Source organism: Myodes glareolus, chromosome 20 (assembly GCF_982192425.1).
Source record: "Myodes glareolus chromosome 20, mMyoGla1.1, whole genome shotgun sequence".
Lineage (NCBI taxonomy): Eukaryota > Metazoa > Chordata > Mammalia > Rodentia > Cricetidae > Myodes > Myodes glareolus.
The window spans coordinates 46,395,212-46,420,642 of NC_142045.1; the positions used below are offsets into that span (position 1 = coordinate 46,395,212).

Consider the following 25,431-nt stretch of genomic DNA (forward strand, 5'->3'; position numbering starts at 1 on the left):
GTGTGTGTCCTTTCTCTTTGTATTTTTGGTTTGATGATGTAAACATAGTCAATAAAGAAGTGGTTTTTCAAGTTGGGGGTTATTGTAAGCTTCATTTTGATATCTTCTAATGTGTACCTCTAATGTTTTAATGCTAAATTTCAACAACTGACTCCCTGTCTTGCCTTCTGCTCCTTTCTAGGGTTTGTATCTTAGTTACTTAGTTACTGTTCTGTTGCTGTGAAGAGACACCATGACCAAGGCAACTGTTATAAAAGAAAGCATTTCAGCACTCGGGAGATAGAGGCAGGTGGATTTCTGTGAGTTCAAGGCCAGCCTGGCCCATAAGAGCTAGTTCCAGGACAGGCACCAAAGCTACAGGGAAACCCTGTCTCGAAGAAGAAGAAGAAAAAAGAAAGCATTTAATTGGTGCTTGCTTACAGTTTCAAAGGCTCAGTATACTATCATCATGGTGGGGAGCATGGCAGTACACAGGCAGACATGATGCTGGAGAAGGACCTGAGAGGGCCTGGGCTCATCCCCAGTGCCAACCTGCTTCCTCCAAATCCACACTTCCTAATCCTTTCAAATAATCCTACTCCCTGGTAGCAAAAATGTGAGCCTGTTGGGGTCATTCTTATTCAAGCTACCAGGGCCATTCATTCCTGCCATTCCTTTCCTAGCAAAGAATGTTAATCTCTTCTACAACCGAGCTTGTGAGGGACTTGTTTACATAGCAAAGCAGAATTGATTACACGCACAAAGTCTGTGGTTCCCATAAAGGGACAAGAGCCAGGACAGACTATAAAACCTTCGTATCCTCCTGGTTTGGATCTCCCATGCAGTTGGGTTTAGATCCTGTACATCTTCAGCGTATTCCTGTTAACTCTCACTGGGACACAAACTGGGATCACAGGACTTTCTAGTCTTAAAAACCAACAATGATACCACGACTATCACACAGAAAGACTTACTAGACATGAAGACAAAAATGAACACCAAATGCAGCTTCCTCAAGCTCTGATAGATTAATTAATTTCTATCCTAGGGGAGTTAAGAAAAGGATTGTATGCGTATTTTGCTACTACTGTAGAATTATGTCATCAGTTTCTGTTCTAATCTAAAAGTACATGTTTTAAACACTTCAGATTTTATGCATTTTATGAAATGCTTCTGAACAGAATAAAACAGCAATTTTTTCCCATTGTGACATATTGCTATAGGGTTTAAACCAGGAGCAAGGTAAAAATTTATTTTATGGCATGACCAAACTTGCAGTCTCCCCAGAAGTAGGAGAGAAAAGTCAGTCCTGATCAAAAGTAGGGAACCTTTTTATAAACAGGCTCCGACCTTTGATCACAAAAGCGTAATTTTTGCAGTTATCAATTTAGTTAGCTATTTTTATGATAGGAAAAGCATATGCTGTTTTTTTTTTATAGTCAGCCAGTTCTCAGAACATACCATGAAACAATGGAAACAATTTACAATGTGTAAATCACAAGATAATAGAGAAAGAACAAGTCAAAAAAGCATGGACATAATTAGAGAAAAGCACCATAGGAAACTACAGAAATAAATCAAATTCTAACATGCTAGCTAGGAAAAGGGAGAAAAAATGCAGTAGGCTGGCCCTTCGCAATGCTGCAGCGTATTGAAACAGTGATGGCAAAGACTTTCTACAGTGGATGATGCTCTTTTTCAGATCAATATCTAAGGTCCCAAATGTTGAAGTTTTTGTTTGGGAAATGGAGTTTGTTAGAGAACGGAGCACATAGTTTAATAATTGTCCTAACTGAGGTTAGAAGAAAGCTAAAAATAACGTTCGATTCTCAAAACCCAGAACCGCAGAGGTACGAAGAGAAAGCCCATGGCTTCCCTACCATTTACGTACCTGCATTTTTCTTTTCTTTTTTTCCCTGCCTTTCGTGCAGCTAGAGCGCTTGTAAGATAAAATTTCTATTTGTCTACCTCCCTCGTCTAAAACTGGCATCCTATGGCTTTATATTTGCCTCACTTACTGGTATTGCTTAGGTTAGCGATGACTTAATCGTGGCATTGTCGTTCTGTGTCCTTACACTTCGTTCTCCCTGGTTCTGCTCACTGCACTCCACCATGCCCCGCCCCCTGCTCGCCCCCCTCCCCCCATAGCTTCTCTTCTCCGCCCAGCTTCTCCCAGCACATTGTCTTAGCATTTCATTTTTCCCCTTCTTCATAGTTTTGAGTTATTCGTGGAGAACGGAGATAACGACAGACTTGGTACTGTTTTTGCCCTGCCTCAACCACCGTACTGATCCTCCTGAGCAGCTCCCAGCTAGTCACTCTCTAGAGATCCACCCTCTGCCAAAAGGAAGTAGCATCCCCTGTGGTTAATGTCTACCTGGCAATGGGCACAAAAGGCTGCCCTTGTGTCAAGGTAAGGCTAAACTTTGGCACAATCCTTGACCTAGAGAGCTTGGAAAGGGATGAAGAGAAGCCAGACTCTAACTTGAAAGTGTTTTGTGGCAAAAGCATATGTTGGCGGTCAGAGCCAAGGACTGCCACAAAAATCATACCACGCAACAGACCTCACACAAGAGATTTATTGGGGAGGGGCGTGGGATGCAAAAGGCGGCCTCTGAGTGGGAATGGAAAAAAAGAGGCAAATTAGGTCATGGATTGGAAACTTCAAAGGGAGTATGGACCATGAGCAGGGAACATGTGTGAACGTGGAATCGGAAGCATGTTGCATTATTGATGAAGGAGTCTGCTGATTGAGTGAAGGCAGGGAGGAACCTGGTTCCAGAATATAAATTGTGTTCTTAGTTATTCAACAAAACTGATCGAAGTATGTAAGCAGAGACTGCTCATTCATTGCCCAGCTGCCCAGACTCGAATAATCACACAGAAACTATATTAATTACAACACTGTTTGGCAAATAGCTTAAGCATATTCCTGGCTAGCTCTTGCATCTTAAATTAACTTATTTCTATTAATCTGTATATCGCCACAAGGCTGTGGCTTACCAGTAAGGTTTTGACTGGCGTTTTTCTCCTTTGGCAGCTACATGGCATCTTCTTGGCTCTACCTATTCTCTCTCTCTCTAGCTCCTCCAGCCTGGCTATATTCTGCCCTGCCATAGGTCAAAGCAGCTTCTTTATTAACCAATGGCAGTAAAACATATTCATAGCATAGAGAGGAGGATCCCACATCAGAAGTGTTTAACTTTTCACCCTGAAGAGGCCTAACGTAACATCAGTGAAGCCATGACAGGTTACAGACTAACAATACTGGGACTAGAACTCACCATTATAATAACAAGTAAAAGCCACAGACTATAACCTGCGGGGGAGCGATCAGAATTGAGACAAACAAGTACTAGATGCTCCAGAACATTAAGAAAAGCTTACCTAACTTGTATATAGGTGGCCAACTTCCATTCCCTGTTTGGCAAGACCTCTGTTACCTCACTCTACCCATCTGAATCCGGAATTCCCCTTCCCCTTCCCCAATCCTTTGCTCCTTAAAAACATTGCCCTAGCTGAGCTCAATCCTCTCCCCGATCCAACCGCTGCGTGGCAGTGGACAGAGAGTCCAAGCTCCAGCTCGCAGTAAAGGTTCTTGGCATTCGCATACAAACTGCTGGTCTCTGCGGGGGCTCACGGTGCCGGCATAACAACCTTCCCTTTTCTCACTCCTTTCTGCCTGGGAGATTCTCACAAGGAATCGCTGCTCCCAAGTCTTACTAAGTTTTGCTTCTGGAAATACACCCTAAGGCATAGGTCACTGCGAGGGTTAAAGGATTACTGTCTGAATTAATATTTCTTTGGGGTTTAAAGGGGACTGCGAGTCAGCCAGCATTTGTTCCAGCATCCGCTGTGCAGGCAGAGACCTCCAGAAAGGAGCAGTCAACGACGTGGTGGCACAGCTCAGAGAGGGAACATGTTAGTAAGACCAAAATCACCCTGTCCAGAAAAGGACCTTTGGATGCTTCTAGTTAGAGGATGGTCACAGACTCAGGACTTCTCTGACATCTCTTGCTTTTTTACTTTTATTCTGTTCCTTGCTCCTTTCTCAGTCAAAAACAAGATAAAAATTCACACTCAGTTCATGGTTTAAATAGTATGTTTAACAAGTTTGACAATTTTAAAAGAAATATGTAAGCTTTTTTTCTTGAGAAATTTCTATTCAGATTGTTTGCCCATTTTAAAATAGATTATTAGGGGGATTTTGTGTTGCTGTCCTCCCTGTCTCTCTGTCTCCCTCTCTGTCTCTCTGTCTCTCTCTCAGTCTCTCTGTCTCTCTCTCTGTCTCTATCTCTCTGTCTCTCTCTGTCTGTCTCTCAGTCTCTCTCTCGTCTCTGTCTCTGTCTCTCTGTCTCTCTCTCTCTCTCTCTCTCTGTGTGTGTGTGTGTGTGTGTGTGTGTGTGCTTGCTTGTTATATTGTTGATACTACCACCTCAAAGAAAACATGGTCTAGGAACTTGGATTCGGGTTGCCCTGTCTGAGGCATTCAAACATGGAAAGGTTCACATGAACTTCTATGGGTCTAAAACTAAAGAAAGTCATAAATCAAGGTATTTGCCAAATGTATTGGTGGGGAATCAGGTATGCAGTTTCCAGACTGATGTCTGATGACATCCTTAAGTTTAGGGTGATGAGAGAAAATGTTGATGTACACTGAAAATTGTTTTAGCTGGTAGCTGAAAGGCAATTAGGTCAGGTACAGATGTGGGAATAAACAGCTATTAAGGGGACTAAAATGACTCCAAATAATTTTGGCTGGGCACCTGTAATTCTCCACAACTACCACGGCCTAATCAGTTGTCCTTGTAGAAACAGGTGTGACTCTCTTTTTCCTCTCTAAGTCAGTCAGTTCACAATATGTTCTGAGTATTAACATCTCCTGCTGTTCTGCAAATCATCTCTACTCTTGTTTGTTTTCTTTCTGCTCAAGACGCCTTGGCCCCATACAATCCCATTTGCCTATTTTGCTTTTGTTTCCTGTGCTTTTTGAATTTTGTCCAAAAAAAAAAAAGTCACCTATATCAAAGTCCTGATTATTTACCTTGTCTTTCCCCTCTGTAGATTTTAGCTTGCTTGTTTGAGATGGGATCTCTCTGTGTATCCTGTCCTGAAACTCACTATGTGACCTTGAACTGATCTTGAACTCACAGATTTGCTTGCTTCTGCCACTGGGATTAGAGGCAGGGGCTACCCTGCCCAGCTTCTCTCTGTAGTTTTATAGTTTCAGGTATTACAGTCTTATCTTTGTTTTCAATTGGTTTTTGTGTAGAGTTGAAGATAAGAATTAGGCTTCTTGTGGAGCGAGCAGGACACACACACACACACACACACACACACACACACACACACATCCACCTTTCCCAGTACCATTTATCAAAGAGTTTCTATGTTCTCTAGTTTTGGGCACTTTTGTTGAAATCAGTTGGCTGTAGATGCCTTAGATTATGCTTTTTCATTCTCTTCCTTTTGTCTGTTTGTAGGATTCAGGTCAGTACCATGCTATAGCACTGTGTGTATCTTGAGAACCCATGTTGTAATGCCTCTGGCCCTGCTCCTTTTGATATTTGGGTTTTTTTTTTATTTCCACACACTTAGGATCTTTTCTAGTTCTTTGGTATTTTGATGACATGGTATTGGCTCTATGTATCAGTGAACAGCATGGGCATCTTAGCAATATTAATACTTTCAACTCAAGAATATAGGGCAAGGCTCCTTTTTCACGTGTGTGTGTGTGTGTGTTTCAATTCTTTCATTAGTGTTATTCACATTTCTATTTGTTTCTTCAGACAGTGTCTCACTATACAGCCCTGACTGTCCTGGAACTCATTATATAGACCAGGCTGCCCTGGAACTCACAGAGATCCCCCTGTCTCTCTCTACTTCTTTAGAGATGGGAAACGCGTTTGTCATCACACCTGCATATTTATATCCTTAATGAAATTTATCCCTAAGCAATTTATAGTCTGTGCCATCATGCCCAATGTATACAGTGCTGGTGATGAAACCGAGGCACTTCTGAACACTAGGCAAGTACTCTGCCAACTGAGCCACATTCCCAGACTCCCTAGGCACTTTATCTACTTATTTTGTAACTATGGTGATGCGATGGCTTTCATTATTTCTCAGAAAGTTTGTTATTGGTGCAGAAACATGATACGTTTTGTATGTTCATTTTGTATTTCTCAGTTTTGCGACTAACTATATTAGTCCTAAGATTTCTTAGTGGAATCTTTTGGTCCTTCTATGTACAGATCATGTTATCTGCAAACAGAGACAATTTAACTTCTTTTCCTATTCATATGCTCTGCTTTCTTTCTCCTCCTGGTTGCTCTACAGCCCAGGGCTATACGAAGAGTGTCACAGGAAAGCGTTCGTGAAGATCTTAGAGAAACACTTCCAGATCCCCCTTCACTCTGACACTGGCTGTGGGCTTGTGTGCTATAGTCTTCACGGTAACGCATGCTGCTTACACAGTTAGATTTGGCCAGAGTCTCTGCCACAAAAGGATGTTGACATTTCAATTAATTAATTAATTGATTAATTTTTTAAGACGGGCTTTCACCACGTTGCCCAGGGATTTTAATTTGTGATCCCTTACCCAGATCTTTGAATACCTAGAGATACAGGTGTGCATTGCCACACAGAATGGCGTGTGGCTGGAGTGGTGTCTTTGGCGTGCTGTTGAATTCATTGCTAGTTTGGGGGAGGGGGTATTTTTGAAATTTTTTTACATCCTTGTTTCATCAGTGACCTCTGCCTAGAGTTTTCATTTCATTTCCTTTTTTCTTCCTTCTCCTTTTTTGTTTCTATTTTTAAGTTTTAAAGAAAATAAATTTGTTTTGGCTCAGAATTCTAGTACATACCAGTTGGAAGGGTTGCACCTGATGTTCTTTTTGCCAGCAGAGTCTCAAGGTAACACAAGGCATCACATGGCAAGAGGTTGTGTGTGTGTGTGTGTGTGTGTGTGTGTGTGTTATGTGTGTGTCTTTCTTTCTTGTGTCCTTGTCTGATTTTGGCTTAAGGAAATTCCAGTCTATAAGAGCTTGGAAGAGTCCCATCCTTTTCAATTTTAGGAAATAGTTTGGGAAGAATTGTTTTTGTTTGAAGTTGCTTCTCTCTTTAGGTGTTATTGGTTTATTCCGATTTTCCGTGTCATTATCATTCAGTTTCTTCATTTATTCTACTGTTTCAAACTTATTTCTTTAGTATTAATGTTATGTTTTATTTGATTTGCTTTGCCCAGGGTCTTGTGCTGTGGCCATGTGGGTAAATGGGTGGGAGGAAGGGAACTGGCGACATGGCCCAGCAGTTAAAAGCACTCTCCACCAAGTTCAAGGATGTGAGCTATATTCCCAGACCCACAGGGTGGAAGAACCGACTCCTGAAAGTGTCCTCTGACTTCAACATGAAGCTGCCCCGCCCCACACATATATTAAATAAATACATGAATACAGTTTTGTTTTTGCTGCTCTTGCACAGGACCTCAGCCAGCACATCCCAGGCCCTGGCCTCCTCAGAAGGCAACAGGCATTTGAGGTACATAAATACATGCATGCGTTATTCATACGCACACAAAATAAAAACAAACCTTTGGGGAGAAAGTTTGTATGTCAACGCCTAAAACAAAGAACCAGGAGTGGAACAAGGTCCCCTACATCTGTGCTTCTCCTGAGCTCCACGCGGAGCTGAAGAACGTAGATGGCTCACCCAGCAAGCAGCTCAGAGCTAGGGGGCGGAGAATGCGCCCTGGTTGCCCTGGAAACCAGCTCCCGTCTAAGGACCGCCCCCTCCGCCCCACTCTCTCCGTAGCTCGCAGTCAAGTGGCAGCTCTCAGGGGAGAGGGCGGGACCAGACAGGTCACGTGTCGAGCTGGCGTTGCTGGGCTCTGCTGCCTGACGCAGGGACCCTGGTCTGCTGAGTGCCTGGCTATCCCAGCGAAGGCTTCCAGACTGGCGAGCGGGTCCCTATCCCTCTGTGCGGCCGCCATGGACCTGTCTTTAAGCCGAGCTGACTATATCCAGGTAAACCCGTTGGCGGGCGCCCTCCCGGTGGACGTTGGACCGCTGTCCGCAGGCCTGGGGAAGCAGCGGTCCCTCCAGGCCCGGCTCCTAGGGGTGTCCCAGATGCTCTCAGTGGCCTGGAATGTCCTGTCACTCCCCCCAGGGGCTGACCAAACCAGCCATATTCCAGGAAACCATCACAACCCTGTTGAACTTACCAGATCTTCACAAAAGCTTACCATTAGGTAGTACAAATGAAGAGTCGGGGACCCAGGAAGGTTAATAATTTGCCCCGTTGTTAAAAATAATGTAGTTGCTGTTTGAATCAGTGTGGGGCTCCAGAGCAGGTATCCCTTCGGGGCATGACTCTTTCCATCCCCAGAACCTTCAGTAAGAGTTCATCGTGGTACAAACATTTGCTTAGTTTCCCAGGAGGTTGGGCCAGATTCTTCACGTTAATACCTTACGGATGCTGATCACCACATCCAGTTATTATCAGTTGGATCTGTCCAGTTAGTCACCATCTTTATGATATCTTTAGCTTGGGTTGGATAGGGCCTACCAACCTCCGTGTGCAGCTTCCTCCAGCCATGGTTTGAAGCTCTTGAAAAAGTCGAACTAAAAAGAACTAAAACTTTAACACTTTGCCTAAAATGTCAGAATAAAATCATATCTGTAGTATATGCAGTTTCTCCATGACTGGTTGTATTTAAGTTCTGTCCTCCTCCTGGTGAGAGCTGCCTCTGCAGAACAAGCTGCTTTCATCCCGTTGGTTCCTTTTGTAAAATAGCCATTGTCAGTTACACTGGATGCTTTTAACATCGGAATGAACGTCATTTCAACAAAAAGCCCCCTCCTTTTCAGTCACTAATAACTGGGAACGGCTTCTGAAAATATCTTCTGAAACTCTCTACTAGTAATGTTATATAACTATTTTTTTACTTAATAGGATATATTTTGGGTCGTTTCCTGTCTTCTTTCTTTGGTGTGTTTCTCTGGCAATGTTACCTGTTGGCTGGTCTGTTTCCTTAGGTGGGAGTGACCTCTCAGAAGACTATGAAGTTGCTTCCTGCCTCAAGACAAAGAGTCACACAAAAGGTACGACCCTTGACCCTGACTTTGCCACCTTCTCCAGGCTCTGTAGGAGAGGCTCGTCCCGCCATCCTTATTGGTAACTTAGCATGTAAAAAGTGCTGACCTTAGCATGGAAATGAGCATCTTTGATTTGAGTAGAAGTTGGATTATGAACAAACGCTGTCAGATAGTCATGTTCTTGGCCACTGATATTACATGCAATTTAGTGAACTGTGTAAGAAAACTTGATAAAAATCATACATCTTGAGCTTCAGTTATAGTTCTTGGTGGAGACTTGCTTAGCCTGTTTGAGGCCCTGTTGTCTGTCCCGAATGCTGGAAAAACAAAACAAAACATTTCATTTTTTTTTGGTAATAATTCACTCTGTGTACCATATCGTGTGTGTGTGTGTGTGTGTGTAAAATACAATAGAATATTGATCATTTCTTTCAATCTTCCATTTTGTTGCTTTATTTTTATTTATTTGATTTTTTTAAAGATTTATTTATTTATTATATATACAACATTCTGCAGGCCAGAAGAGGGCACCAGATCTCATTACAGATGGCTGTGAGCCACCATGTGGTTGCTGGGAATTGAACTCAGGACCTCTGGAAGAGTAGCCAGTGCTCTTAACCTCTGAGCCATCTCTCCAGCCCCTATTTATTTGATTTTTGAGACATGTTTTCATGTAGCTGAGGCTGGCCTTGAACTCTTGATCTTCCTGCCTCATCATCAAAAGTTCAGGGATTATAGACATGTACAATCATTCCTGGCTTAAATTTTCTTTTATTGTTTGAGTTATGTTTTTAATGTTGAACTGTATATTAACTTGGTTTCTTATAGACATAAACCAATTTTTTGTAGAATAGTAGGGTATTTTAATAGTTGCAAAGTAAATGTACTATCTTGGTATATTAACATTTATCAAGATGAATTTAGAGTTTTTACCCCACCCCCTTGGAAAATGTACTTAAATACATTATTTGATCTTTAGCTATGCTTTTGAAGTGATTTGATAAGGGCAGTTTCTTCAAATAAGGTATTTAAATATTTGAGAGAAATCTGACATTTTAAACAGAACTTCAAGAGAATTAACTGATTTCTAATTCTTGTTTATTATATTCTAGATATAACAGCATGCCTCAAAAATTTTTACTCATTTAAATTGTTGAGAATCTAAAAATGATAACTGATATCACTTATTTATGTGATATCAGTACCTATGATATTAAATTTAAATCTAAGAAATATTTAAAAAATTAGAAAATCAAACTCAGTTGGGTGGTGGTGGCCCAGGCCTTTAATCTCAACACTTGGGAGGCAGAAGCAAGTGGATCTCTGTGAGTTCAAGACAAGTCTGGTCTACAGAGGAAGTTCCAGGACAGCTAGGACTGTTACACAGAAAAACCCTGTCTCCAAAAAAGAAAATCAAACTCCTCATGTTTACATGAAAACCATATTTTCATTAAAAGTGTATATATTATCAAAATAGAAGAATTTAGAGATAATCGTGATATTATGTTATATTTTTGCAAATGCTTAAATGTGTGTCAAGGGCAAAGGTCGATGGTTTCTATTGTCTTTTCAACATCCTCTGTTGGGATGTTTTTGCTTCGGTTGCAATACATAGAAAAACCTCATTAAATCAGTTTGCATGGATACATAGTTGAAAATAAAGTTTAAGTAGCCTTTTGAGGTAACTATCACTTTTGATGCTCTCTTTAAATCTGAGGAGGTTTCCTGGGTGTTCCCGCAGTGTGTCATCTGAAGGCACTGGCGAACTCTCCACCATGACAGTGTTTACCCAGAATCCCTCTCTTTCAGGCGGTTGTTGGAGATCAAGATGGGGTCGTGCTGTGCTTCGGCCTGAAGAAAGGAGAGGCCGTGGTGAGTGCAGCTGCTTAAGACAGCAGTTCTCCGAAAGATAGACGCACTCCTTGCTGAGTACTCCTAGGTTAACATTTTCCGAAAATTTAGACATGGAAAGTAAACTGTAAGATTGTATAACTCTAAAAATCGTAGCTTTTATAGTCAAGGAGAATTTTTACAGTAAGACAACTTGTACACAACCTTTTCCTACTTGATTTTTGCAGCCAGTGTTCAAGACTTTACCGGGGCAGAAGATTTCGAGGCTGGAATTAGGAGGGGTTCTCAACACGCCCCAGGAGAAAATTTTCCTGGCTGCAGGCTCTGAGATTAGAGGCTTCACAAAGAGAGGAAAACAGTTTCTCACCTTTGAAACAAACCTCACTGAAAGCATTAAAGCCATGTATGTTCTATTCTCTTCCAAGTTTACATATGTTGTACCTATAACACATTGGGTTGGTGTCAAACATCTGATTAAATTAGTATATACTAATGGTTTCCTGGAAAATCAAACTGGCTACAGGTAGTTCATTAGTCAGAACCTACACTCAGTGCAAAGCTGATTGGCTGTTGTAATGTTTTCAGTGTTTTTAACTTCGCAGTCTGTGTGTGTGTGCGTGTGTGTGTGTGCGCGCGCGCGCATGCGCGTGGACGCTCACATTCACTTTTCGTTTGTGGGTCATTTCTTAAAATGTAGCTTATGTTTTTAATGGATGCATAGTAATAATGTTCATTTATAAGTCACAGTGATATTTGATACACGTTCCTGATGGGTGGTGTCAGATCAGGGCACTTAGAGCATGTGTCACCTCTGACATAACGTATTGTTGGGAACGTTTGAAATCCTTTCTCCTACTTATTTTGAAGTGTAACATTGTTGAATACATTCAGTTCTGGCAGCCTGGTTGGTTCAGTCATGATCGCGATAGAGGTATATGTAAGAAGTCAGGACCTAAAACCTCCCCAGAGACACGGGCTCCCGTTCCTCAGGTGTCCTTGGTCGTTCTTGTTTGGAGGTACCGATAGTACATTCACAGGCTGAGCAGTGCTTGAGTGTGGTGCCTCCTGTCTGTAATCCCCGCACTTGAGAGACGGAGGCAGAAGGGTTGTCGTGAATTTGAGGTCAGTCTGCGCTGTATAACAACTATAATGGGTTCCAGATCAGTATGGGCTACAGAGTGAGACCTGGTCGTAAAAACCAACAGACCAAACAGAACAAAAGCCTGGCGGTTACAGTTGGTGACCACTAATGGGTGTGATTTCTAGTGAATTGGGTAAAACTCAGTAAAAAATAAGTCACTTCCTGGCTCACTATTAAAATTTTAGATTTTTTTCTATTGAGAGGTGGGAAGGAGGGAGAAAGTGTATGAATGAGGTGGGGGAGCATACATGTGCTATGATCTATATGAATGAGTTCTGTGTGTGTGTGTGTGTGTGTGTGTGTGTGTGTGTGTGTGTCTGTGTGCGCTATGGTCTATATGAACGAGGTGTGTGTGGGCATGCATGTGCTATGGTCTATATGAATGAGGTGTGTGTGTGTGTGTGTGTGCGTGCGCGCTATGGTCTATATGAATGAGGTATGTGTGGGCATGCATGTGCTATGGTCTATATGAATGAGGTGTGTGTGTGTGTGTGCGCACGCGCGCATGTGCTATGGTTTATATGAATGAGCTGTGTGTGGGTGTGTGTGTATGCATGTGCTATGGTCTGTGGGTAGAGGTCAGAGGTCAATGTTGTAGAGTCAGTCTCCTATGTGAGACTAAGGAGAGGTCTGAAGAGAGAATTCAGATCATCAGGGTTGCGTGGCAAGCTCCTTACCCTCTGAGCCATTGTCAGCATTGAGATTTTAATTTTTTTGAGCCATGGGAGTGCCCCCCCTCCATTTTTTGAGACAGGGTTTGTCTATGTAGCCCTGGCTGTTCTAGAATTCACTCTGTAGACCAGGCTGGCCTCAAACACAGAGTTTCTGCTTCCCAAGGGCTAGGAGTAAAGGTGTACACCACCACCATCCGACTAACCCTGCTAACCCATGACTTCTTGGGAAGCCTAACAGTAGATACCTCCCATTTGGTCATCAGGGTAACTAGGGGTGGCTTTTACATTTCTTCCTTTGCCGTGACACGGCTGAGTTAAACCTGTAGCCAGAGGACCAGTCTGGAAACTGCTGGTTCATGCCGTCTCTTTATAGTAGACAGATACCATGTGTCATTCCTTGCAATGCACAGCATTTCTTTGGACTCGGAAGGACTTTTAAAACTCGGTTTGGTGAAATGAGACAAGAATTCAACAGCAACAAGTGAAAATAATTTCAAGTAGTTTAACAAAAATATAATTTGCTTGAAATGCCCTTGTAGATGAAGAATTTGAAACTCGCTGTAATTATTAGCTAAACTTTGTTTGAAAATATGAATGAACTTATTTTCAAGAGAACGTTCTAATCCTCATTCATGATGTAAAGTCAGTTCCCTTCAGGTGTTCTTTTCTAGGCACGTTAGTGTGAGGTTAACTCTGGAGCTGAAATTTCCCAAGCTCTAGTCTGTCGCTGTCATTTACGGGCTGAGCCATTAGTCCTGCTAACATTTTGCTGTTCACTTATAAAAGAGATAATAACATTCTATATAGGGCTCATGAGTGCTACTGTGCTAATTTGGGTGTATCAGTTAGGGCAGCACTTGGCACATGGTACACAGTTAAAAAGTTTCTCTTTTAATACTGGTTTTGGTTTTTCAAGATCAGGTGTCTCTATAGCTGTGGAGCCTGTCCTGGAACTCGCTCTGTAGACCAGGCTGGCTTTAAAGTCACAGAGATCCACCTGCCTCTGCAACCCGAGTGCTGGGGTTAAAGGCGTGTGCCACCACCACCAGTCTTGATCCTGTTTTTTAAAATAGACAAATTCACATACCTGTTTTTCCTTTTTTCTCAGCTTTTCGACAAGAAGCCCAACTTACAATCCTCATTTTCAGCTTTCAGAATCAGAAGTGTTACATCAAATGACTAGAAATGAAAGCTGCATGGTTTGCACCTAACCCAACTTAGGAGGTAGAGGCAGGGTGTCATGATTCCACGGCCATCCTCGGCGATTAGAGTGAGATCAGGGCAGCTTAGGAGATCCCATCTTTAAAGGGGGTGGGGATAGAAGTTAAGTGGGGGGAAATGAAAAAAAAACTTCTATGTAATGTAAGTAAACTCTTTTCACCTCTGAAAGAAAATCAGCTCCCTGTGCTCTTTAAGTATAAACATCCTAAATTACTATTTGAACATCCTCAGGTACATATCCGGCTCTGACCTCTTTCTCAGTGCGAGCTACATCTATAATCATTACTGTGATTGCAAAGACCAACATTATTACCTCTCTGGGGACAAAATCAATGACGTCATCTGCCTTCCCGTGGAAAGGTTATCCCGCACGACTCCAGTGTTGGCCTGCCAGGACAGGGTGCTCCGAGTTTTACAGGTGATGTCCTTTGGAGTTTTGCATCTTTTCTTTATCCAGCAAATCATTATGGATTCCTCAGGATTAAGGCTTCTTTAACAATTCCTGCTTTAAGTATCCTATGTTAAGTTGACTGTGAGAAAATATTTTTCATTTTGGTAATTTCTTTCTTACTTCAGGCAAATGTGTTGGGATCTTTGGAAAAATTTTAGAAAATAGATAGGGCGGAAAGAGGCTATTTCTGCTTCCCTGTCCCCAGTCCTGAATGCAGGTCCCCAGAATATAGCATTTCGATACAGACAACTGTAGTCAGCCCTTTCCCCACTCTGTGTCTTCACTACTTTCCTAGTCCTCAAGAGTCGAAGGAGAAGGGTAGAAGAGAAGGTGACAGATAATTTGAATTTATCAATCATTTAATCACAGTATGCAGAATAAAGTAGTCAGTAAATAATTCATTGCATAAATAAATGGTAGAGTGTGTTGCCTAACGTGCATGAGCCCTCGGACTTGAAACCTAGCGCTACATAAATCTGATGTTGTGGTGCGAGCTCCAGATTGCCAAAATTCCAGCACTCAGGAGGTAGAGGTGGGAGAATCAGAAATTCAAGGTCATCCTTAGGGTTTCTTTGTAGTTTTGGAGCCTATCCTGGAACTTGCTCTTGTAGACCAGGCTGGCCTTGAACTCACAGAGATCCACCTGCCTCTGCCTCCTAAGTGCTGGGATTATCCTTAGCTTTGTAAGAAGTTTGAGACCAGTCCAGGATGGATGAGATCCTGTTTCAAAAAAGACAAACTAGGAATGATCTATCATTCAGCTAGAGATTACCTAACTGATTTCTAGAGTTCTGTTTGGTTTCACAAGAGGCTATCTATATTCTTTCTTATTTATTATTTTTTTTCTCAACATGGCAGTATCATATAGTCTCTGTATAGACCAGAACTTGCTATGGAGACTAGGACACCCTCAAACTCACAGAGATCCACGTCTCTGCTTCCCAAGTGCTGGGATCAAAGATGTGCGCTTCCATGCCTGCCTATATTCTTATTGTTAAAGATAAATCAGCAAGGATCTGTGAGAGGAGGAAACTGAATGTTTTCCTTCTGCCTTGTTCGTTTCTCCTTTCCTGCCTTTGAGAATACTCCGTCCTCTGAGCTTGCCTCTTCTACAGCTTGTAGGTGTCTGTAAACCTTAAAATGATAAGTCAAGGATAAGCATATGGCCCTTTTCCATGTTGTAAGTTAAACTCTTGTAAGTGGTGTAGTCATTGAATTATGGAAGTGGCAAAGCTGGAAGGAGAGAAGAGGACAGCAGCCTCTCATGGAGTGAGTCGGGGGACTCCCCAAAGGCCAGGGTTTCCCAGAGGAAATAACTTCAGATGTGCTCAGAGGTGTGAAGTTATTCTGTCTCAAATCCACCACTTGACACAGGAGAAGACAGAATAACTGACACCTGTCCCTGGAGAGTTTAGAAAGGTCTTTACAGGGTATGGTTTTCAGACAGACAACGTATTAAAACTGAGAACTATTGGCTTCTGTGTCTAGAAGTTCATTGTTTGGTCTTTGGATCTGGTTAATCATGGATTTTTTTTTCTAATAAAGGTCAAAATTTTAAAAAGTATTGAAAGTAGAGAATATATATTTTTCTCCTTGTACATATATATATTTCATTTTCAGTGTGTTAATATATGCCAAATTATTGACAAAAACATTTATATTTATAGCCTACTTTCTTAAAGTACTTTTATTTTAAATGTTTTATGAGTTAATAGATTTAGATATTGATGTTTCCCATGATTTCCTATATTCTTTTGAGTTTTTTTTTTCAATTTCAGCTTTTATAATTTTATAATTGTTTTCCTTCAGGGATCCAATGTGATGTACGAAATTGAAGTTCCTGGTCCACCCACGGTCTTAGCCCTACACAATGGAGATGGCGGTAACCCAACTTCAGTATTCACACAGTACTCACAGCCACTCATGAGTGTAAAGATTTAAGTGAAGACAGAAAGCTGTGTGCAGAATGTAGCAGAGTCAAGTGTGTTTCTTCTGCTTGCCTACCTGCTCAGTAATGAATTATTGAACTTCCTCATCTTGAAATGGAGTGAAGGAATTAAATGTATGCCCTGACAATGCTGGAGCAGGCATGGGCAGCCCATATATGGCAATTCTGTCCATATTGCGTTTCATGGTCTAAGCTGATGAGGACAGCTGACCAGGTCTCTTCCTCAAGAGGGCACCAGATCTCATTACAGATGGTTGTGAACCACCAAGTGGTTGCTGGGAATTGAACTCAGATGTAGGTAATGTGCTTCACCTGTGGTGACATGGTGACTATTTTATTCTCGTTTCTATGAGTCATAACAACACAGTAGAGGGGATATTTATGTCTTGTTTTCATTGATGAGATTGTTTTAAGGTCATGAGAGCTTAGCCATGAACGTCATATAGTTAGGGTTCCATAGGAACTACCTGGAAGCAGAGGAATAGTGATAGTCTTGCTTCTGGACACCTCACGACCGCTTTATTAGAAAAGAAGAAAAGGCAGGTAAAGGAATCTTAGTTCAGAAATTTTAAATGTAATCAAAAGGTATAGAGCCAACATAGACAAGTATTTTGACATACATGAAATTTTGTTCTATTTGTTTTTTATTAGTTTATTTTTCTGACGTGTAAAAACAAAGCTGCATACGAATGGTGGTATTGTATGATATTTTAATACATATGTGCCAGATATTTTTCCCTTTAAAAAAATTTCCCCAAATGAAATTTTTGAACTTTATGTAATATTTGAATTAAAATCTGTTTAAGCTATAGTGTTCAGATGTTCGCTTTGATTTGACTAGGTGACTCCGGAGAAGACCTTGTGTTTGGCACATCGGACGGAAGGCTTGGGCTTGTTCAAATCACTCCATCCAAGCCAATACACAAGTGGGAACTTCGAAATAACAAAAAGCGCGGAGGTACATTTTCAATATCGTTCAGATTATGAAATTTTAACAATTATTTAATAAAGCTGAGCATGTGATTTATTCTGATTGATTTGGTTATATTATATAGCAGGCTAATGATTCACAGAGACGCCTCTGACTTACCAACTATTGTTTATGGCATCTATTGAACTACAGATGTAATTGTTAAAATAAGCAATGCTGTTTGTGGTTTGGGATAGACTTATAGGTTAATCTCCATTATTTCACGGGAATAGGATTTAGCTGGAATCTGAGGCATTTGGTGGGATTTAAAGAATATAATGGGTCAGAAACTGTTTTTATTTTCTAAAGAGTTTGTAAATTTCCAAGCTCTTTAGAATTTGTACCCAACGTGGTAGGTAGTGAGATGGCTATTTATACGTACAGGATGTTTGTACCTTAGCAAATAGTTGCTAGGGGAAACAGAACAAATGACTGACTGTGTGTGGTCTCTTCACCTGGTTGTCGACAGAGAATGCAGTGATTTAGTGTATGGTAGAGCCATGATGCACGCAGCTCCTCTCAGACTCAGTGTTTGTGAATGTGCTTTAGAAAACACAAGTTTGAGCTGAGATTTGGGGGAAGGAATATTCTAAGAGGAGGAAAAAGTAATTGCAAAGCTCTTGAGACAAGAGGTGAACTTGATTCACTGGGGGACAACAGAAAGGCCAGTGTGGCTGAACACAGTAATGTGGCCTGAGGAGATGTTAAAGTAGGACCAGACTGGTCCTTGAAGCCTCTGAGGAGTGGATTTTAATTAGCCTGCAGTGGGAAGTCCTGGGAGAGGCAGTGTGCGCGTGGAGGCGGAGGGTTTGGTACAGAGGGTGAGAAGAACGACAGCAGAGATTTAGCCCAGAATTCTTTAGTCTCTGCACCAGAGGCATAATTTACTGAAATTGGAGGGAGCCTGGAGAGAGAGCAGTTGTGATGCAGCGCAGTGAAGACTGTTAAAGAACTTTGCTTGGGACACGAGAAGTCTGAGATGCCATGAGTACAGGAAGGTGCCCAATTGATCCCAAGAGCCTGGGGCTTCCTGAGAAACCAGAGCAAAAGAGAGTTGGAAATGTAGGTTCGTTGCTGTGTGAATTGTGAGATAGATGAATGTAGACAGGAAGGAGAAAACAAACTCTCAATTATGTATAAAGTTGTTCTTTTTCTTTACCCACTTCTGGGTTACTACATAAAATTTTCTTTTTCTTTTCTTTTCTTTTTTTTTTTTTTGTTTTTTGTTTTGTTTTGTTTTGTTTTTGTTTTTCGAGACAGGGTTTCTCTGTAACTTTGGAGGCTGTCCTGGAACTAGGTCTGTAGACCAGACTGGCCTCGAACTCACAGAGATCCACCTGCCTCTGCCTCCTGAGTGCTGGGATTAAAGGTGTGTGCCACCACCACCCAGTTTAACTATATAAAATTTTCATAGCTATGTGTTATGAAAATATATGAATACACGTACATATCCTCCTGCCTCTGTTTGTTTTCTAACCCATCACTTTCATTACTTACTCCTCCCCCTTTCTTCTAGGTATCTTGTGCGTTGACAGCTTTGACATCATGGGTGATGGGGTTAAAGACCTACTCGTTGGGAGAGATGACGGGATGGTGGAAGTGTACAGTTTTGAGAATGCAAATGAACCTGTGCTACGATTTGATCAAGTAAGTTAGTTTAGAAAGATTTGTGTGGGGGCTGGGGCTGTAAGTCAGCGCCGGGGGTCCTTGCCAATTGTGTATAAAGTCCCACTTCTATCCCTAATACTGTAAACCCAAAGCAAGACAAATGACTATGTACTTACCATTTGTCCATTGGTGTAGAGATTGTTGATAGTTTGAATTTTAGTAAATTCAAGCATAGTAAAGTATTCCTTTTTAAAACAAAATGTTGTTCTACCCTGACCTGGTAGTGAGGTCTCTAAATCCCAGCAGCCCTGACTGAGGCAAGAGGATTACAAATTCAAGGGCTGCCTTGAAGAGTAAGAAACTAGTGAGACTCTGTTCCAAAACAGAAACTAGGAAGGACCAGGATATTGCTCAGTGGTAACCTAGTGTGCATCAGGCCCGAGGTTCAACCCACGGGACAAACAGATAAATACTTGTAAAAATATTGCCATTATCAAAATCTCTGTTGTTGTGTTTGAACAGCAGAGCACTGCCTTTAAGCTGAATAATAAATTCCTTTTCAGTATCGCTCTTGAATATCACTTTTAATTTCTTAGGTATTAAATGGTGTATTCTAGTTTCTGTGAATCATAATAACACAGTAGAGGGGGAAACACTTAAAATGTTTGGTTTTCACTGATGAGACTGTTTTAAGGTAATAAGAGCTTAGACACGGATGTCATAGACTTAGGTTTCCATAGGAACTATCTTGAAACAGAAGAGTAATAATAGTCTCACTTCTGGACACCCAAGGAACAGCTTTCTGAGAAAAAAGGAAATATCAGGTAAAGGAATTTTAGTTCAGAAATTTTAAATGTAATTAAAAGGTATAGCACCGATATAGAGAAGCATTCTGGCATACATAGAATCTTTTTTCTACTTTTATTTATTTTCATAATTTTTTGATGTATAAAAACAAAAATTATATGTGAATGGTGGTATCATATGATGTTTTGACTCAAAACCAAATATATTTCCCTTAAATTTTAAAAATTGTACTTATTTATACGTTTGTGTATTTAGTGTTTGTGAAGAGGTGTTTGTGTGTGTGTGGTGTGTAAGTGGTGTGTACGTTCATACCACTGCATACGCATGAGGTCAGAGGGCAGCTTTTGGGAACTGGTTCTCTCTTTCCACCATGCGGGTCCCAGGGATCAAACTCAGGTTGTCAGGCTTGTTAACAAGATCTTTACCCACTGAGCACCCTTGCTAGTTCCTGAGTATAATGTTTAAATGGTGTTAAAAATATTTCTTTTGTGAAAATACTTAAAATGGTTTCTTGTAGCTTTTTGAAATATATGGTACATAATTGCTATCTACAGTTGGCCTACACAATGGCTAATATTCTTTTCCTTATGTGTTGATTCTCTATCAGAACTTCAACAAATAAGTCAAAATACAAAATCAAGTATCAGAACTTTGTGCATATATAGCTATTGATACTCATTAACCAACTTTTCCTTAGTCTCCCTTCCCTGCTCTTGGCAGCCACTATGCCCACCATTCTGTCCTTAACTCCCGTGAGGTCCACACTTGACGTTCTACATATGAGTGAGAGCTTATGGTGCTTGTCTTTCTATGCCTGGCTTATTTCACGTCTCATGATTTCCAATCATATCTGTGTTGTTGTAAAATACAGAATTCCATTCTTCTGTACTGAACCATCTTCTGTTTTTAGTGATGCTAGTTCTACAGTGTTTGCTGACGGGAATCCATGAGGGCAGGCTGCCTTGGCTTTAGTTTGGCCTCTGGTTCTGAGGTGGAAGAAGTTCAGCTTCATCTGGCTATGGTGCTCTTGCTGGCAGATTCCTAGGATAGCACAGAGTGCCACAGATACCAGGGAAATTGATGGTGTTTATGTTTTCTCTCTTTCTCTTACAAGGCCCCAGGACCCAATTCTGAGGCTCCACCTAAAGACTTTATCAAATCTTTTTCCAAAGGCCCTCCCAAGCCCTTAGTTGGATTAATCCATTAACACATTATTTGGAAATAACGGTCCTGTGGGTATCTATTGTTTCGGTTGAACATTCAAATCCTCGCTGGCTGATTCCCTCCAGGGCTTCATCGTCATGCCTCATAGAGGCTATACTGAGGCTTTCAAATAATAGTGTCTACAAAGTGTGTTACAGAGGAGCAGTGTGGAAATTCAAACATTACACAGTTGACTATTTTACAGATTTAGCTCAGACTGGTTCATCCTGATGTAAAAAGTCATCTTGCCAAGTAAGATGCAAGAAATAATTCAGAGCTGGGTGCTGGTGGCACATGCCTTTCAATCCCAGCAGAGGCAGGTGATCTCTAAGACTGGTCTGTGAGTTCCAGGAGAGCCACGGCTACACAGAGAAACGCTGTCTCGAAAAAGCAAAACAATCAAATAGAAGTCAAAGAAATAGTTCAGGCTTCTAAGTATATAACAGCATTGGTTGATGATGTGCTTTTTCGTGTCAGTCTTTGAGAAGCTTTTCCCGCTAGACCTCAGGTCTTCTCTACCTTCTGTCCTATACCTCAGTGAGCAGCTTGCTTGCTTGCTTGTGTCTGCCAGTGGCACCCGCTACCTCCCTGCTGTTTCTTCTGTTTTCCTAATGACAGAGGGGCTGATCTAGGCGCCTGTATCAATAAAAATGAAAAAAAAAAAAAACAAAAACAAGACTACAGTTTATAATAGGTAGTTCCAGTTTGCAACCAATGGATAATTTGGGATTAAATAAAGGTTTTTAATTTAATTTATCTTTATTTTACGTGCATTGGTGTTTTCCCTACATGTTTGTCTGTGTGAGGATGTCCAATGCCCTGGAACTGGAGTAACAGAAGATTGTGAGCTGCCATGTGGGTGCTGGGAATTGAACCCAGGTCCTCTAGAAGAGCAGTCAGTGCTCTTAACCAGTAAGCCATCTCTATAGCCCCAAGGAAATAAAGTATTTTTAAAGGGTGTGTGTGTGTTTGTATGTGCCTGTGTGTGTGCTCGTGCCCTGTGAGTCCGGGGTGAAGGCCAGAGTCTTGGATCCCCTGTAACAGTAGTTACAGGCAGTTGTGAGCTACCTGGTCAAACTTGGATCCTTCGCAAGAGCAGCACATCTCCAGTCCCTTTTGCATTAGTCTTGATAGAAAATCGCAGTGCTGGGATTAAAGGCCTGAGCCACCACCACCCGGCCTGTATTTTTTTTTTAAAAGCAGTTCTTTGAGAGTTTTGTACTGTGTGTTTTGATCATATTCTCCCCCTCCAACTCCTCCCAGATCCACCCCCTTTCTCTATCCTCCTGATTTCCTGTCCTTTTGTTGTTGTTTTAAATCCCTCAAGGCCATGCAAGGGAGCCTGGTTGAATAGCAAAAGACTACATTCACAGGAAAAACAGTCTCTCCCTCTCCCAGCAGCTAGCAGCTGCCCATGGCTCCATGGCTGGGGGTGGGGTTGTGTGCCCAGTTCCCCTCTCCGCGCTGAGATTTGGTCTGGCTTGGGCACACACGTGTTTTGTGCAGACCATCACAACCACTACGAGTTCTTATCTGCAGCTGCCCTGCTGTGTCCAGGAGATGCTTCCTTTCAATCATCCACTGCTTCTGGCTTCTGCTCTTCTGACCACTTCTGACATGTCCTCTGAGCCTTTAGAGGACTCCAGTCTCTTGTCCTCCTCACCTGGGCCAGCCATGAGGCTCTGGGTTAATCACTGCCTGCTACAAATAGAAGCTTCTCGGATGAGAGGAAGATGCCTAGACAAGTCAGTAGGGGTCAGTTTGATGCTGTGTCCCACTTAGCAGCAGGTAAGACAGCAGGAGGTTCTCCCCTAGGGCCTAGGGCCTGTCTAACCACAGAGTCTTGGCCAGTAACGGTGCCAGATATGGGTTGTAGGAAAGGTAATTTTTCAAAATACAAGTTTTTGGTTGTAGATAAATGTAAATAATTCCATACTGGACTGAAAGATCGCTCAGTTGTTAAGAGCATGCCCTGCTCTCAAAGAGGACCCAAGTTTTACTCCCACCATCCATGTTGTTGGCTCACTTCAGCACGTGACCCTACTCCAAGATGTTCTGAGGCCTCAGGCTTTCCTAGGTACTTGTACTCAACACGCACATACCGCCCCACACACATACAAATAAATAAATATATGTTAAAGGAATTCCATCTAATTTTATTATATTAAAATGCATATAAGTATATATACTAAAATGAAAAGTATGTGGGGAAAGTGGAATAAAAATAAAAGTTGACATACATCATGCACACACAAAAGAATTTTTTTGAGTTTTACAAGAGGAAGGGTCAGAGCAATGGTTTAGTGGGTCAAGGTGCTTGCCACACAAGCCTGGCAAACTGATTTTAGTCCCCACAGTCACGGGAGGTGGGAATGGAAGAAGGGTTTCTTCTGACCTCCACACGCAGGCTGTAGTGCGCATGCTCACATATTACATATACATATATGTGTATATACAATTATAATGAATAGTAAAGCTTTAAAACAAAAATAAAAGTTAAGGGAAAAAAGTAACAATGTAATGTTTCTGGTTCAGTCAGTTATTCTAACTGATGTCTCTTACTTTCAGGGACCATGAATGTGTATGTAAAATTTTCCTGGTATTTAGATTCACTGGGTATGATTTTTAAATGCCATGGTTTATTTCAAAATATTATAACGCCTTAAGGTTATAATAAAAATTATAGAAGTTAACTTAAAAACACACACAAAAACATAGTTTTTTCCATTAAAGAAAAAAAAGTTGAAAAAATTCATAGACTAAATTTACTAGCTGTTTTGTTTACATAATTTATCAAACCTTCTAGGAATAGTTTTGTTTTCTAGATGATTATACTGAGTGTTATACAGATATGCTGGTTATTTTGAATCTTCTCTCCTGTATTTGAAGATGCTGGACTTGTCTAGCATTCGTTGGGATCTGTCTCAATCTCAGCGTCTGCCTGGGATGGATGTACACAAAATACGTGTTGAGCATCTGGAGACAGGAAGAGAGGCTTTGCAGCTTATTTTAACATGTCTTTAAAATGTTTCCATATTAATGAAGTGGTTGGTCTTGCATTTATTTCAGATGTTGTCTGAAAGCATTACCTCGATCCAGGGTGGCTGTGTAGGGAAGGATGGTTATGATGAAATCGTGCTGGCCACATATTCAGGTAAGGTAATGATAATGGGCAGTTGAAGAACAATGAAAAAAATCTGCACTTAATAAAGTTATTTTTTGACTAATTTTTTTTACTTGTGTGTGTGCGTGTGTGTGTGTGTGTGTGAGAGAGAGAGAGAGAGAGAGAGAGAGAGAGAGAGAGAGAATGTGGTGTATGATGTGTGTACTTGCCAAGCCTGACGACTGAGTTCCGTCCCCAGATCCCATGCAGGGGAGAGAACCAACTCCGCTAATTGCGTGACTCCTTTTACTCTGTGTCCTGGCATATTTACCCCTCATTCCCTCCACCTGTACAAATAAATGTAATATTAAAGAAAAATAAGGAAAATGACTGGGGACACAGCTCAGTGATTTTATGGCCTCAAATATAAGGCCCTGTTTTGGATCTAACATTGGATAATATTTTGAAGACAGCTTTGCCTTTCTCTAGTAAATTAAATTATATTCCTTGATTTAAATAGAAGTATTTACTAAAATGAGACTATATTTTGGCCTAGTGTATTTCTTATAAAGAGCATGGTTTTAAAGAGATAGATTTTATCTTATCATAGTCTTTGAGTGCAGACTCTCATGACAATAATTAGTAACAGCAAATTCTGGGTTTTCAGCTACTTTTGAATTTGCTAGAATGTACTGACTTACACCATACTTGAAAACTGAAGTTTTTAATAATTGAAAGATTATAGCACTTCAAGGAAAAGTAGTGTCATGAAATGTTTAAATACTTTCTTTATGATGTGAATTCTTTTAGTTTGAATTTTTGTTGTTGTTGTTCTGTTTTCTAAGAAACTGTGGGGCTAGTTAGGTTGATGGTGGTGGGAAAGGGGAGTGTAATTAGGGTTTTTGTGTGTGTGTGTGTGTGTGTGTGTGTGTGTTACCAGCTTTTGCATGCAACACTAAGTGTGATTGTAACTCATCTTTACAGGCTGGATCACAGGGCTGACAACAGAGCCCACTCATAAGGAAAGTGGGCCAGGAGAAGAACTAAAACTTAATCAGGAAATGCAGAATAAAATTGCTTCCTTACGGTAACATTTTTGCTGTTTCCATTCCATCAGAGTTTGCACTTCTCCCTTCCTGTCACCCAAAGGCTCACTTGCTTTCCTTTATTGGTGAGAATGATACATCTCATAGATGTTTATAGGCCTGAGAAAATTAGCAGTAAGTGTTGATTAATATTTTGAGTTTGAAATATACCTTCCCTATGCATTATTCTTTTTGTTTTTGTTTTGTGGAGCAAGGTCTCTCACTGCTGTTTTCTAACTCGGTCTGTAGCTGGAGATGGCCTTGAACTCTGACCTCTGTTTTTGCCTCCACAGTG

The 25,431-nt window shown here is 41.2% G+C and overlaps 1 protein-coding gene across 1 annotated transcript in view; it reads left to right on the plus strand.

Moving 5' to 3' along the window:
* The first annotated feature begins 7,828 nt into the window (after positions 1-7,828).
* The window catches only part of Bbs7 (Bardet-Biedl syndrome 7), a 37,933-nt gene continuing 20,330 nt past the window's right edge, over positions 7,829-25,431 (plus strand). The window contains exons 1-10 of the mRNA XM_048424711.3: positions 7,829-8,003; positions 9,015-9,080; positions 10,884-10,946; positions 11,153-11,328; positions 14,193-14,379; positions 16,222-16,294; positions 17,202-17,318; positions 18,847-18,977; positions 24,018-24,102; positions 25,036-25,138. Coding sequence (XP_048280668.2) covers positions 7,968-8,003; positions 9,015-9,080; positions 10,884-10,946; positions 11,153-11,328; positions 14,193-14,379; positions 16,222-16,294; positions 17,202-17,318; positions 18,847-18,977; positions 24,018-24,102; positions 25,036-25,138 — 1,037 coding nt within the window. The 5' untranslated portion in view covers positions 7,829-7,967. The remainder of the gene's footprint in view (positions 8,004-9,014; positions 9,081-10,883; positions 10,947-11,152; positions 11,329-14,192; positions 14,380-16,221; positions 16,295-17,201; positions 17,319-18,846; positions 18,978-24,017; positions 24,103-25,035; positions 25,139-25,431) is intronic.